The 16,960-nt window shown below is 33.2% G+C and overlaps 1 protein-coding gene across 1 annotated transcript in view; it reads right to left on the reverse strand.

Annotated features, from left to right (window-relative positions):
* Positions 1–832: 832 nt before the first annotated feature.
* PRCP (prolylcarboxypeptidase) overlaps positions 833–16,960 on the reverse strand; it is a 66,707-nt gene continuing 50,579 nt past the window's right edge. Inside the window, exons 7-9 of the mRNA XM_031961837.1 lie at positions 12,477–12,641; positions 12,072–12,259; positions 833–1,857 (exon numbers count right to left, since the gene is read on the reverse strand). Coding sequence (XP_031817697.1) covers positions 1,653–1,857; positions 12,072–12,259; positions 12,477–12,641 — 558 coding nt within the window. The 3' untranslated portion in view covers positions 833–1,652. The remainder of the gene's footprint in view (positions 1,858–12,071; positions 12,260–12,476; positions 12,642–16,960) is intronic.

Raw genomic sequence — 16,960 nt, forward strand, 5'->3', positions numbered from 1 at the left:
TCATGAGTAATAAAAAACATCGCTTTGGTCTTAAGATCCCCATATCATGGAATTGTGCTGAATTTAAAATGAAAACAGTGACTAAATAATTAAATATAATAGGTAATTGAATGCTTTTAAATAAAGAAAAAGATAATTATCTCCCTATATTTCTTAGATATCTCTCCCTTTCTTCTCTTCTCTCTCTCTCAGATGTCTGTGTGTGTGTGTGTGTCTCTCTCTGTCTCTTTCTCACACACACACACATACCCACACGCACACACACACACAATATTTTACCTGAGAAAGAACCATGAATCAGCATTTTTAAATGATTAGGCTTGAGGTACACTTTTTAAAGAACAGACATTGTTCCCAAGGCAGGGCAATGGGAAGAATCCTGAAGAAAGAGAACAGCAGAAATAAGAGAAAAGGTCTTTCAACAAAGTAGAAGCTGTTAAGAGAGTCTCTGTCCCTGAAAGGTTTTGATCCAGCCCTATTTGTTATCCCAAAAAAGCTCTCGGAAAGAAAGATTTCAGTGTAAGAGCTGCATGAAAGAAGCCAAAAGCTTGAAAACAGGAACAGCTCAGCCATTTATTAATGTCAAAAATGCTGTCTCTCTAAATTGGTCAGTTGGCCTTTTTTGGATACCAAACAGGAAACTTGTGCACCTGCCCCTGTGTGCTGTAACACCCTGGGTTTTCATGACATGACCCCAACCAATAGCAAAATAAAAGGAAAGGTAAATGTAAACAATTTTGAATAGTTAATCTATAATTTTAAGCTCTATATTGAAACTTCTAGAGGTATCAAATTATATATAAGCAAGACCTTCAAAAATATAATGGCCAAAGTTGAATTTTTTTTAAATTAGCAGAGCCTATCAAAAGTGTCCTAAAACTGAGCTAAGAAACAAAGAGAAACAGAGAAAATAGCCAAATTTCTCTCCAACAGAACCACTGTGGCAAATATCCCAGAATTAAAAGAAGATGCCAAGAAAGAAGAAACACGTAAAAAAAAAAAAATCATACAACCAACGAAACTAAATATGTGCTGTATTAAAAGACAGCTGGCACATACTTTAATATAAACAAACAGGTATAAGGCCCAGCCCTATTCCTTATTTACAATGGCACAACTTAACTTACAATCTTGGTTAACAACTGCAGAACAAGAGAAATATTTTCCATGTTCTAAAAGGAACCCGATAAAGGCCTGTTTTGAAAATTTTCACACAAGCAAGTATATTTTCATCACCCCTCTGCCCTTAATAATATTTCTGGTTTGTTTGTTGGTTTGTTTTTGCAAAATTCTCTGGTGAGAAGTGAAAAATTGATCTGAACAATTGAAACAGTAAAGAATCAAAAACCCAACATTAATCAAGCTTTCCCTTAGGATGGTCACTCCCTTTTTCTAGGACCCTGATATTCAGAGTAGACACACTACCTTAGATTTCAGGCAATTTGTAAAAACCGAAAAGAACCGCTTTATGGACACAAAGGTTGGAAGTCCAACATTTGCAAAATAAAAATTGCATGGAATAATCTAATTATAGATATTTTTTCTCTCTGGTCTCCAATCTACTCATGGAAAAAAGAATATACAGAAAAAGTACAAAGGGTGATGGTTTGGAAAAAAATCATGACATTATTTCGTTGCATCCATGTCACTTTTCAGTGATGACTCTGAAACTTTGTGATCCATTTCTTCATGTAATCAACTTCCATGATTCGAGCTAACAGCACTGACTCAGGGTCATCAGCATTCCTGGCACGTAGATCTAAATGATGGGCCCCATCTGGGATGACTATTGAGATAAGAGTATCTGTAATGTTCTCATTCACTCCACCTGCATACCAAGGATCCAGTGCACCATTACTGCAGGAAGAAGCAGGGAAAGGTGATTAGTTTAACATAGTTTAGTTTAACATAGCATTAAGAATCTATTATGAAATTTGTATTGAGATTTAAGAAAATCCATTATAATCAAAACTTCATCTGGATCTTCCTTGTTGCTCAGAAATTCTTTTACTCCTCACTTCAAAAGAGCAGTTGTTTTCATCCATTTTCTGCTTACTTTCCCCTATTTCTGCAGAAGAATTAGTTCTATGTCTTGTCAAGATTTAATTCCTCCACTTTTCCTAGATTCCCATCCCATACCATCTTCTTTAGTCAGTTAACAAGCATTTCTTAAGCATCTCTCATGCACCAGTGCTAGTCACTGGAGAGATAAAAGTGAAATAGTCCTTGTCTTCAAGAAGTTTACATTCCACCATATATAAAATTATATACAAAAGAGGATGGGGGAAATTTGGAGGGAAGACACTTGCTGCTAGAAAAGAGAAATTAGGAAAGGCTTCATATAAAAAATGGCCTTTCAGCTGAATCTTGAAGGAAACAAGGTATTCTAAGAAGCAAAGAGGGAAAGTGCACCAGAGACGTGAGATATGGTCTTAGGCAAAGCCATGGGAGGCAGGAGATGGAGTATGAGGGAAGTAAGAGGCCAGTTTGACTAAATCACAAGTGTGAAGGGAAATAATATGCAATAAGATGAAATAAGTAGGTTGGGACCAGGATGTAAAGGGTTTTAAAAACCAAACAGAAGATTGAATATTTTCTGTTTCCACTGTTGCATTTTCAATTCTTCATAAATTTCTTGTTTATGCCTGAAAAAAGTTTTTTCTTATCATATTTTTTTTAAAATCTCATCACCACTATACTTTCAAATAATCATCCCAATTCATGGGATAGAATTTCTTTTTCTATTAACTGTTAAACTTCCAGAAGCAAAGTTTCTACTCATTGCCTGCATTTTCTCACTTCCTATTCAATCCTCAGTCACTTGGACTCTAATATCTTCCTCTGATCACTCTATTGAAATCATTCTAAAATCACTAACAATCTAATTGCCAGTACCAGTAGATTTTTCTTAGACTTTATTTCTTTACTTTGACCAAAACCTTTCTCCTCAGTGTTCTCTCCTTCCTTGCCTAAAGAAATACGCAAAGATTTTCAGAGACCACATCCTTGGCAAATGAATTTCCTTAACTTTGGATATCCTACTCTAAGGACTGAGCCATACAGATCCATGAATTAATGAATGTAAATTCCACTATATCTGGTCAGCCTCAGCCATGCTACACATTTCATAAAAAACTAATTTCTTGCTATCCACCCTATCCCTACTGCCATTAATATAATCTCCTCCCACCCATCGCTACTTTCCAACTTTTAAACAGCTATCAAATCAAAACTGCCATTTATTAGAAAAAGAATGTCAGTGCAGCTAGGTGGTGCAGTGGTTAGAATACCAGGCCTGAAGTCAGAGAGACCTGAGTTCAAATCTGGTCTCAGATACTTAATGCTTCCTAGCTGTGTGACCCTGGGCAAGTCACTTCACTCCAATTGCCTCAGCGAAAAAAAGAAAAGAAAAAAGAAAAAGAATGTCAATCAGTTCCACTGAGGCTCCTTTCACTATCCCAAATACCCTTTCCATATACAGGATAGCCCATGAGTCTTAGTGCAGTTTTAAGCTTTAATAGCTTAAAGAATACTAAAAGTTTGTTTTAATAATTTAAAACTACATCAAGACTCACGAAATGCCCTGAATATGTGGCCTTTCTTATTAGAATAAAAGGTCTTTAAAGACAAGCCCCATCTTCCTTGTGCTCTTATATGCCCAATGGTTGGCCAAGAGTTTTCATTACTGCCTTTACAATATATTCATTTTATTCATCATTTTCCTAACTCATCACTTGTTCTTCTTTCTTATTCTGTCCCTTTAATGTAGTCATTTTCCTAAGACTTTGTTTAGTTGGCTTTTCACTTTTAAACCTATTTTTATTCTCTATTTCTTAATGTTTGGTTTTGTGAAAATGTGCATAACCTCAAGATCATAAAATTAGAGCAGAAAAAACCTGCATCATTTTATCTATGAGAAAACTGGGGCTCATCTTTAAACATTCTTCACTATAAGATTTTACAAAAACATTCATATTTCTAAACCATTACTATACTTAGCTGCCATCTCTTCCAATGTGGCAAGAAGGAACATCAAGTATTTGCTAGCTGAGTCTCTAGAACCATTTTTCTCTTCATGAAAGTTTCTGAGTATATATAAACTCCCACAGGAAAATGTTATAATTAATGTTAAAATAAAATTCATAAAATATAATTGAGTTATTACTGTTACCAGTTAAAGCATGGTACAAATGATGCCATGGCAATTAGTTTAATGTCAACATTAGACAGATTAACACAGCAACAGTCTGTATTATACAGTCACAAACTGTGTCACACAACCAAAATAATTACTGAAAAAAACAAAAAATGTCTATCCTCCTGAATCACATATAGCACAATGCCTCCACACAAACCTATGTAATAAATGCTTATTGGATGATGGAATCTTTCTTAAAAGAGAATGGCACCTTTTGTACTGTGTGCTCAATTTTTTTACGATTATGCCCTCTTGAAAAATGACCTTCATATACAAAAATATTTATAGTAGTTTTTTTTTGCAGTCAAAAAAATGGAAATTGAGAGGGTACCATCAATTGAGGAATGGCTGGTTAAATTGAGTTACATGATTTTGAAGAAATCCTATTGTGCTATAAAATGATGAGCAGCAGGATTTAAAAAAAAAAAACAAAAACAAACCTGGAAAGATTTACATAAACTGAAGTCTAGTGAACTGAACAGAACCAGGAAAACATTATACATAGTGACAGCAACATTGTGTGATGATCAACTATGACATATTTTGCTTTTCTCAGGACTACAATAATCTAAAACAATTCTAAGACACTCACAATGGAAAATGCTATGTACAACCAGAGAAAGAAGTATGGTGTTTGAATGCAGACTTGAAGCATACTTTAATTTTGACATTTTTTGGGGGGAAAGAGAATTGTGGGGGGTTTTTCCTTTTGTTCTGTTTCTTCTTTCACAACATGATTAATGCAGAAATATATTTAACATGATTGTATATTAGTAATCAGATTGCTTGTAGCTTTGGAGAAGAGAAAAAGGAAGGGAGAAGAGAAAAAAAATTGGAACTCAAAAATCTTATAAAAAATGAATGTTAAAAAGTATCTTTACTTGTAATTGGAAAAAATAACATTCTATTTTAAAAGAGATTATACTCTTTTTATGAACAGTGTTACAAACCCAAAATGAAATTTTCAAATTCAAAGTGATAGATAAGTAATTCCTATAATATTTATATATGTACATCTCATGACCAAAATCATATGTTAAGTATCTAAGTTTCCCAAAGATAATTATATGTACAAAGCACACCATCTATCTATAGAAGATAGACCTACATTCCTTTTAAGATTAGATATCTGAGTTTTATTCACAATTTAATCAGTGATTCACTGTTGTCTCAAACAATTCACTTAACTTCATTATAGTTGCTTGCTATATATGGATAACAGATAAAACTAATATTATTTAGACATAATAAGCAAAAATTGACACAAATCATGTTCTGGAAATGATTTTAGATAAATACTAACTTCTCACCATTAAAATGTAGTGTGTGGAATCATTTTATTTTCTTACCAATAATGGTGTTGAGAGTGTTATTTTCAAACTCCCTGTTAAATTATCATTTTCCCTAAAGAATGTTCACTAGTAATTCAATAGTATACTAAAAAGATTCACTCCAAAAAGAGCATTGTTCTGCTTTTGTCACACAAAAACGGAATAAAACAAAGAACAAACTGTCCTCTTCAATTACCCAAAAGGAGTTCTAAAGCAAAGAGGCATGCTGGTTTTCAATTATTTAAAAAATGGAAAAGCAAACTATACATCCACAGGGCTGGATTCTTTTAATTAACAAATAACCTTTATCAATAATCATCCTAATTTCACAGACCCAACATAGATAGGAAACACTACATAATTTGCAAAAACAAAAGGACCATCCTAAAAGCACCATAATAAGCAAATTGCATTTGGTTTAAAAGGTCATCTGAACCAACGTAGTGACTTAGCAACACTGTTTTGAGTTGCTGAGAGACCTAAGATGTTCATGGACTTGATTTCTTGGTCCTAGTCCTATGAAAACTAAGCCAATCACTAAGAAATATACAAATGCATTTGCTTTCATAGGGGAAACTGGCTGCCCTGTTTAAAGATTCCTATCATCAGGCCAAATGGAATCACTGGCAGCAGTTACTGAGCCTGAGAAATGATGGTAAATGAGGCAACTCAAAAAGGAACCCCTCTCTCTTTTATATTTAGTGATTCTACACAGACATGAGTAGTGAATATTCCTTTTAAGTTGTGTGAAAAAAAGTGTTTGGAATCCTATTAAGTTATACAACAAGAAAGGAAAATAAATAAAAATATTCTGTGCTTTTCTCAAAGCTGAGTCAGAGAATAGGCTGTGAAACTAATGCATAGTAATCAAAAATGGGAATTAAATGATTGTACTTTTTCAACTATGCTTTGCACTCAATACAAAAAGTATCAAAATGTTGACAAAAATAATGGAGAAATGTAAGAGCCCAAGTTCATTAGCTCTTATGCTTACACAGGATTAGATAGAACTTTGTCAATGAAATGAAACAATCAAAAAGGGGACATTTACCTTGGTGCCTACCTAACAGAAAATCACTGCACTTGGATCTCATGATCTCATTGATAAGGAAAGATCAAAACAGTTCTAACACTTGTGTGTTAGACATTCTTCTGTGCTCTCATAACCACTAACCACCCCTCTCTGAAAAAAAAAAAGAAAAAGAAAAAGAAAACCACCCTTGGGCCCAATTTTTTGGGTTCAATCACTCTGACTGTAGCAAGGCTGATTTTTAAGTAATAGATAATACTCTAAAGGCCTCTCTAAAGAACTCTGAAATTTACTGCGCAACATGGAGACACCAGCAAAGGACCACCTAGCATGGTGTACCTGCATTAAAGAAGGTATTCTGCTCTATAAAGCAGAATTCAAGTAGCTCAAAAGAAATTTGCAGAAATTTTGAGAATCCTTCCCAAATGTTCACATGGACTATTTAGTGTCCAACCTGTGGTAGAGCATTCTAAGCTCATACCAGTCTGATCACCCACAGCTGGATAAACTGTAACTTGATTCTAATATAGAGAAGTCATTTTGATCCTCTTTGAGAATGAAGGGCAACAATTTACAATAAAGAGATAGATAAGATGCAATGTGACACGAGGAGATGGATCACCTACTGTTAAAAAGGTTTTAGAAGCTTGATCCTGATGGAGTATGTATGTGCAGATATTCAGATAGAAATAGATATACATATATCTATATATTCCTAGATGTAAATCCATCAAAACACATCTCTATATAAATAAGTAGATATCTAAATAGGCTTATATAGATATAGATATATAGATGTATATTATACACTCAGACATATATATACTTAATTACAAAGATCATTCTTAAAGCCTTCCTAGTTTAGCAGAGCCTGACAAAACTTGGGTTTTAAGAACATAGAAACATCTTTCAAGATCCTAGGGTCATATCTACACCAAGAATAAGTATTTTTTCAACAGGCTTAGTTACTACAAGTTTTCATAAAATACATTATCTGTGGGGTTGTCTTTTATTAACCTGAACTGATAATTTCCAAGTATATGGAAATCAAAGGAAAGTTTCAAAGTATGGTGATATTCTGTCCAGCTAGAATACTCTATCTAGATCCTTGTGGAAGTTATCTATTATCCTCATTATTTCTTTCTCCTAACTTTGACATATGTGTTGATATTCCTTCAATCAACCTGGCCTCTCAATTCATCAATATACTCAACTTTCATATCCTACATCAATTCAGTTTAGATACACACAAAAAACTTCAAGCTTTGATCTTACCATCAAACTAAAGTGTTCTACTTAAATAATCAAGAATTCTGAAATGCCACCATAACAACAGTATTCTATCTCCCTGAATACCTCCCTCTTAAACTTATTCATTCTTATTGGGAGCTCCAGTCCCTTACCCCTCAAGACCCTTACAGACCATTGCACCTCTTCTATCTTTATTTTTCTCCCTTCCCAATGTTGGCCCTAGAATTAACTAGTTTACCTATAAACTGTCTTTCTCTCTCAAATCTACTGAACTCTTTTTCTATCTCTATTTACATATTGCCAAATCCAAATTTTGTATTGATCCACTAATAACAATTCTCTCTAGGCCTGATACTTTTATCAATCACACATTTATATAAGTGTTATGCTCTAGAAAGCACAGTCTTAGAATTTGAAAGGTTGAAGTTAAATTCCACCCTATCATTCTACCTGGGCTGCCACTTTTATCACAAAAAGAAATTAAATTATTCTGATAGATCTTGAGCCTTTATAGAGACATTCTGTTTGTTACCCAGTGGTTGTCTTCTCCAAATAGTTTAAACTTTATTTTGTTATTTATTTTATTCGGTATCCCACCATCTATCTTTTCTGCTCCTCCTCACATACTTCATGGTTCTGGAGGAAAACATACAACTAGTTTGACTGACTCCACTACAAATCTATATTATATATGCTCATTTGGGCTCTCACTGCAACCAAGCAATCTTTTTATTCCTCTTAATTGATCCTCTATTACATTACACACAGAAGTCATTCCAAACATTCTCTTTTATTCATTTTATCAGTGGGGAAATTTCATTTTTTCAACATTAAATGTTTGCTCTCTCCTCTATTCTGCATGATGTTATGCTCCATTTTTTCTTTCTCTATTTCACTGGATGATAAGTTGGACCTTCTCTTTGCCAATGTCAACTCCTCTAAATTGTACTTTTTATGTTTCCTCCAACAAATTGTCCCCATAGCCACCCCATTTCTTTAATTAATCTTTATTTTGTCCCAGTTTTCTGGCTTTTTCACTACTATCTACAAAAATGCCTAGTCTTCCTTATTTTTAAAATACCCTCATTTGTCTTGACCATTTCCTCAAGCTATCATCCTATATCTCACCTTCCTTTTGACAGACAAACTTCTTTAAAAAAAAAAAAAAAAAAAGCTTTCTCTTTCTACACTCATTGTAGCCACCCTTAATTCTTAACCTTTACAATCTGGCTTGTGACTTTACATTTTACTGATGTTGCTCTCTCCAACCATGCAGTCAATAAGCATTTAAATGCTTATTGTGTGCAAAATATTGTACTAAGTGCTGGAAATACAAATAATTCAAAAGATTGTCCTTGCCCCCAAGAAACTCACAACGAAATAGGGAAGATAAGAAGCAAAGAAACACATATAAACAAGATATATTCAGGATAAATAGGAAGTAATTAAAAGAGGGAAGGCATTAGAATTAAGAGTTGGAAAAAACTTACTAGAGAAAATTAAAATAGGTATTCAAAGTTACTGATTATCTCATAATTATCATATCTAATGGCCTTTTCTTGGTTTTCATCCTTATTGACCTCTCCTCAGAGGCAGATACTACTGAGCATCCTCTAGTCCTGGGTGCCCTTTTCCCCACTTTTCATAATACTATCTCTTTTAGTTCTCCCCTTGCCTTTTCAGGCTCTTTTGCTTGAACATTATCTATGTCCAGTTTCCTAAATATAGACAATGCTCCAAAGCTGTAGGTTGGGTCTTCTTTTTTCTAAATTTTCTTTCTAGTTGATCTCATAGGATCCAACGATCATGGGCTCAGTTATCATCTCTATGAAAATGATTCAAATACATATATCCAGTACCTAATCTCTTGTCCTAAGTTCAAAATCTTCATTACCAACTTTCAACTCAATATTTCAAATCAGATATACCCAAAGCATCTCAAACTCAACAGGTACAAAATAGAACACATTATTTTTCTTTGCTCCCCAAACCCTACTCCTCTTATAAACTCCCTATGCCTGTTGAAGGTACTGTCATCCTTTTAATCAAACAGGTTTGTAAGCTCAATGTATTCTTAACTATCCCTCACTCCACACATCCAATCATTTACCAAGTCTTGCCAACTCTACTTCTATACCATCTCTGACATCCATCCTCCTTGCTTCCAGTCATATGGTCATCACTCTACTTCAGGTTCTCATCATCTTTCTCCTGGACTATTAAAATGGTCTCCTGATTGATTTCCATGCTTCAAGTCTCTCCATATCCCATTCATTCTACACAAAGCTGCCAAAGTTATGTTCTTAAAGAACATATCTGGCCATATCACTCTGCTGTCAAAGAGTTCCAGTGGCCCCCTACTGTCTCTCAGATTAAATAAAAACTTTTCCATCTAGCATATCAGATCCTTAACCATCTGGATTCAATATACCTTTTCAGGGTTGTTAGGTATTACTTTCCTACATGCACAATATGATATTCAAAATGGCCTCATTGCCATTCCTAACTCCTGCCTCTATGCTTTTAACAAGAAGCCATTTCTTATAATAGGAAGGCTGTTCTCATTTAATTCCACTCTTAGAATCCCTAACCACTTTCAAAACTCTACAAAGTGAGGCCCTTCCTTGATCCCCTTTTTGGTTTCTCCCTTAACCTCATGTATTTGCTCAGAAAATATTTTATATTTGCCTCTGCACAAATATCATTTCTTCCCACGGAATACTAGCTCCTTAAAAGCAGGATTTGTTTTATTTTTGTCTTTGTAATCCCAACACTTAGCATGTAATTAGCACATTCTAAGCATGAAGTAAATATTTGCTGACTTATAAGTATCACAAGTACCACTTGCACTAAAAAAGAAAAAGATCATTTGTAACACTTCCTACATCGATTCATAAGGTCTTTGTATGATAGTTTTATTTCAATTCAACCATGATTTCCTTTTGATAGGAGCAAATCAAATATAAAACTTAAATTCACCACAAAAATCCTTGAGGAGTAATTTGAAGTGTTAGCCTGCTAGACCATTAGCTTCTTGAAGGCAGGGACCATGTTCTTTACCTCTTTGCAACTCCCCTGTAATATAGCAGATACTTAAAAGAACTTTGGTTGAATATGAGACATTCAATTGATATTAAAATGCTATACAATTACTTGAAGAGTAACTAAATGAAAAAAATAACAATCAGACAGATGCAGTGGCAAAGGTAGGTTCCTAAAATACAAGATGTTGACAAAATGTTTGCCTCTGAAAGGACAAAGATGAGCTTTGGGTCTCATAGCGTTGTGTTTAAGTTCCTATTTCTTTTCTCACTCATTTGATTGCTTTCAGGCTTTTCTAGTTACAAACATCCTAATCTGGCAATGACCTCTTAAATATTCTAAAACAAGTTTATTTGCTCAATTTCCACTTTCTAAAGTTGGGTTGTACAGTATAGTACTGCAGAATTATAATGAAGACAAGTAACTCAATTTAAAGAAATTCAACAAGATGGAACTGTAAGTTTTCCATCAAAGTGATGCAGTTTTTAGTTTGGGGTTGATACCCTGCTGAGCTAGTAACAGCAAGAGTAAAAGAAAACAGCAGCTCTTTAGCAAAGCTAGCCAATGCCTCAACCTAAAACCCTTGAATAATCCTCCAATTCAAGCCAGTACTTCTTACTTTTAAAAGACTTAGCTATTTACTATGATCCAGTAGCTAATTTTGACTTTTGTTTAAAGAAGTTTCTAAAAGAAATGAATTTGCAATTTGAACAAAGACCCTGAATTGGAGGGTCTGTGTAAGTCCTTTAGAGGCATTCTTTATAAAAACAAAAAAGGAAATCATGAGCTCTAAATGTGTGGGGAAAATATGCTAAACTCTTCTTATCTTTATAATAGAAAATCTCATGTTCCAGGTAATACTTAGAAATTCCAAATTCACAACATATTGTACTCACATATACATTTCACTTGATTGACTTTAACAGAAACACATCCCAAAATGCTTAGATTCTGAAGACAAAATGGGAAGAATACATGATGCTTCAATTTGACATGACATGCTGTTTGGTCCTTATAAAGCTGTCTAAGCAAATGGGATAATAAGTACAAAATATATTTATTTTCTGCTCCTTTTATCTTTCAAGGAATAGGAAAAGTTAACTAAGATTCCTAATCCAAACTGCACAGATCAATAGTGTTTTCCAAATATTATTTTCCCTGTTGTTGTACTAACATCTTATTATATCAATATACCTTTGCACTTCATGAAGATACTCACCTGAAGATAATGTTACTATGTGAACTGATGTTTTTACCACCAAACACAGTTGGAATCCATAAAGGTCTAGGTCTCACACCCCATTCTTGGAAACACTGATCAGAATATGCAGCAAAGTCCCACGCCTGAGGTTCAAACATATCACTGATACCAGTGGCACATATGGGCATCACCATTTCTGTGCAGGCCTGAAAAGCAAAGACAAAAGAAATTAGGCCTACTTTATCCAAATCATTATCTTAGATTTTTGTCTTGGATAAATTTTATAAACAGGCCATCAAATAAAGGTCAGAATCAGTGAAATTTTAAAAATGAAGTGGTCATTAACATAGCTTATAATATCTTTGAGAATTAATAGTAGCTGATATTTAAAGAATGACCCTTTATAGAATTATATATCCTTACCTGATAATTCCAACCCTGGATCCCAAGACTGCTTGTTGCTGTTTGTGAGGTATTCAGGCAGCTTGCTTCTCCAGAATAATTGTAATAGATATTCACCGCCTTGAAAATATTCTGTACTAACACTTTATCTGATGCATGGGAATCTGTCAAATATTTGCATACCTCCTATTTTAAAGAAATATAAAAAAGAGAGCATCAGGAAATAGAAAAATATGAATATAAAATTAAATTTTCTTCAAACTATGTACAAAACCTGCCAATGAGTCTATGGTGTCTTTTGATAATGACAAAACATATCATTTTTATTATTACTATTTTCTAAATTTCTCTATGGTGCTAAGGCTACTGAAATAAAGTTCAGCTTCCCACTTTAACCAATAAATAAGTAGCTTCAAAGTTAACTTTACATATAAAGGAGTTACCTACTAGGTATGATTTGAGGAACATTAAAGTTCCCTCTCATTAAAAGTCAGAAAACAAACATGAAGAATGCAGAAAAACATGGAAAAAATTATATGAGATGATAAAAAAATAAACAGAATCAGGAAAATAATATACAAAATTACTATGACAATATGAAAGATACAATGAAGATGTATAATGTTATGAAACACTGTTTGATTAAAATAATTAAGTTTAATCCCATAAAAAAAATAAAATGCATCTCCCTCATTTATTGGTGGAGAAAAGAGAGTGTGGAATACTGAATATTATGCCAGTTTGTTTGATACATTAAGTTGGCTTACCTACAATGCAATTTCTCTCCTTTTTTATTTCCTATTATGAGAGATAATTCTGGAAAAGGGAGAGAAGAGAACTATCTATAACCTGAAACTGACTCCAAAGGAAGAATATATTTAAAAATTAATGTGAGACAAAAAAAGGTATAAAGATCATAGAATCATAGAATGAACATTACTTCTATTAAAACATAATCAGAAAAGTAATACATTAAGCTATTACAATCTATGAAGATCTCAACAAGAATTGTTTCTCAGCTCTCTCGCCATATGGCAACTGATTAGGAAGAACTTTAAACAAAGTGAAATAAATAATAGGGAAATTTAGAAAAGAAGAAGGGAAAAGAGATAACTCCACAGTCAACTGTTTTGCAAGAACAAGTATGAGTTAGGGAAGCCGAATAAGAAGAGAAAAAATTTGCTGAAAGGGAAAAGTAGAAAAGCACAGAAGACATGTTTTGCACACAATTGTGCCTCTCCTTATAAAAAAAAAAAAAAAAAGCTCCTAGCTTTCCCAAATGAGATATCACTAAGATTTAGGCTGAATACCCCCTGTTTATATTTAATAAATTAAGAAATTGAAGAAAGAAACACAAAAGCAGAAAAATTAAGAAAACTCAACAAGCTAAGGGAAATTATAGGAAGGCTCCACCAACCTATTGAGGACATGGGCCTCATTCGTTTTTGTGCCCTCAGAGTAAAGTAACTGAATTTTTAAGTGCTGTACAATGCTAAAGTAGGAAGCAGCTGGGTAGCACAGTGAATAGAGTGGTAACTCTGAAGTCAGGAAGGCACATCTTCCTGAGGTCAAAAACTGGCTGAGTGACCCTGGAAAAGTCACTTAACTTTCAGTTTCCTCATCTGTATTTAAATTGAGCTGGAGAAATAAAAGGTAAATCACTCCAGTATCCTTGCCAAGAAAATCCTAAATGGGATCACGAAGAAACAGATATTACTGAACAACAACAATGCTAAAATTTTATGGGAAACAGTTGACTAAAATCAAAGTTTAACTTTGATGTTGACAAAATCAAAATGCAATCAAAGTTGCACAAATTCATTCAGTTCTGGAATACAAATGATAATACAACAATGAATTAAGAACTGATGCTACAAGAAAATGAAAAAGGAAACTGGAAAGCTTTCATTTTTCTGATAAACCTTTTTTATCTAAAATACTACTACTACTCCTTATATTTGCACAGTGTCTTTAGAAGAAAAACTTAGCATGAAAAATGCCAATCAGAGCTTATCAATAGCATTTTGAGGTTAGGAACTACTCATAGAAGTTCTCAAATGTTTGATTACTAATTAAACTTTATCCTTTTTGAATCTGAACACTAATACTTGACTCAGTCAACTGTGGAATCGTTCACCCTTCTGGAAAACAATTTGGAATTATACCCCCAAAATGAACAATTTGTTCAGATCCATTAACTTAGAAATCCCATGAGTGTACACTTCAAGTTAGTTAATGAAAGTAACAAAGTAAGAAAGAACTATATTCAAAAATTAAGTAAAACAAAAATTTAACAAATATTTTACCAATATTATTAATTTTACAATATATGTTTTTTAAAAGCATCAATTTTTTAAAAAGAATAAATGAAAAAATATTGGGAGCAACAGTTTTAACTGAAAACATTTTCTTGACAACATACTTCAATCGGTAACAAAATAAAATTGATAATTTAACATCAAATATAAAAAATATAAAAGAAACTGAGAAATGCCTTCGGAATGTGTTCGTTGGACCTTTTCATGCATAGAATTACTAGTGGGAGGGAATACCCATATCTAAAGAGTTCACAGATTCTAAGAATCAGAATATCACTGCTGGATAAACTCAAAATAGGGAGACTCTTTCAATGACTACTATACTAGAGGAAGAAGGAACTCTTTAACCAGAATCACTATTTGAAATGGCTGGACTTAAGTTGATTCTACCTTCCTTAGCATTTCCATAGCACTTTAAGGTTTGCTTTATTTGGGTGATCTTTTTTGGTTCTCTTTCCTATTACAGCTATGAAGATGGAGGTAAGAAGAACATTCAAAAGTATATTTTATTAACTTCCTGATCATATGAGGAATCAAGAAAGCTGAAGGAAAGGAAAATTCTAATCTTGGGACACAATTTAATCAACTTTATACCCAAATATCAAAAGAAATAATATTTGTATAGTGCTTGGGACAGTGTATTGCATATATTAGATATTTAATAAATGCACATTCCCTTGCCCATAAATATATAGGCTTCTATTTTTATTCCCATATACAAGCAAGAATAAAAAGTCTTTTAAAAATTTCCAGTGATTCTAAGTGAGAATAAATGTTTGAATAAGATAAAGGGTAGAGGATGGAGAGAGAAATTTGGAAATAAGAGAAGAAAAGAAGATAGTTTAAAAAAAAAGCCAATTTATTTCCATAAAATATAGCCCATCCACATTACAAAAAAGATTAAGCAGATACATTCAGCTATTCTAACAGATTTTCTTTCCCCAGTCTTCAATACCCCTTACTCTCACTCAGATAATCACATTAGTTTTGTCATTAAAAGCTGTCTTTTCACAGAACGCACCTAAATCGCTTAAACCACCCAGAGAGGTCGCATATGTTATAAAACACCAGGACAAGAGGAAGGGATTTTCTATTTTGTGTCTTATTATTTCACTGTATCTATCTGTATGCTCAGAAGACTAAGCTAAAAGACTTCATGAGCTACTCCATAAGAAAAAATGCAGAGGGAATAAAATCTGTACAGTCTTACAATTTAGCTTGACAAGAGATTCAGTATTAAAGGCATTTATGTAGATAGAACAATCAAATGACAGATGTATTTCTATTTTCTCCTCCCATTATATTTTTAATCCATCACACCCATCCCTGAATATTTTTAGCATGAATGCTATAGCTTTTGTTAACAATGAACAAAAGAAAATTGAACCCATGTATACATATAAAAATGTATAAAAACAATTAAAAGGAATTATTTGAAATTGGATGGAAAATGAAATCTTGATACTAATGAATGATGATTCCACACATGTGTTATCCAGTATTTTAATTCCCCTGTACTTTAACTATATTTAAATATGTCATCTGTAACATGCACCTTGAAATTCTTAGTTCAGGTCACAAATCAAAAAAGGATATCTGTTTGTCAACCTTTTTAAAAGGAGGAAGTAGATCAGAGGGAGGAGGAGTTCTAAATAAATGGAATTATCCAAGTGAAAGAATAGTCACCAACTGGCTAGTGTTCCAGGGCTTAGTGGAACAGAACAACAGAAAGAAGGTAAGGAATGGAGAAACAGAATGAAAGGTTAAGAGAAAGTGATCCAAAACTAAAAAACTGGAAAGAAATGCAGAAACAAAATTGAAAATACACAAAAGCAACAAATATTTCCACACATGAATACAAGAATAGAGTATATCATGGTGCAATTTTTTAAATTACATCAAAGGGAAGTATAGTTCAATCACTTAAGAATTCCTTCAATTCTGAAGACTTAGGGTAAAGCTATAAAAATGAACTGAAATGAGAATGATGAAAATTAGATCTGATTAAAAGAAGAAAAAAGCAAACACATCTGGAAAAGAAGAAACAAAATTTTTATGACCTTGAAAAAAATTAAGATCAACATAAATGAGAAAAAAATTGTTTAGAGAACACTAGATTGGCAGTGGTAAGAAGAGCAGATTGTCCTTTTATTTGTAATTAATGCACGAATGTCTTAATTTTTTAAA

Source organism: Sarcophilus harrisii, chromosome 3 (genome assembly GCF_902635505.1).
Source record: "Sarcophilus harrisii chromosome 3, mSarHar1.11, whole genome shotgun sequence".
Classification (NCBI taxonomy): Eukaryota; Metazoa; Chordata; class Mammalia; order Dasyuromorphia; family Dasyuridae; genus Sarcophilus; species Sarcophilus harrisii.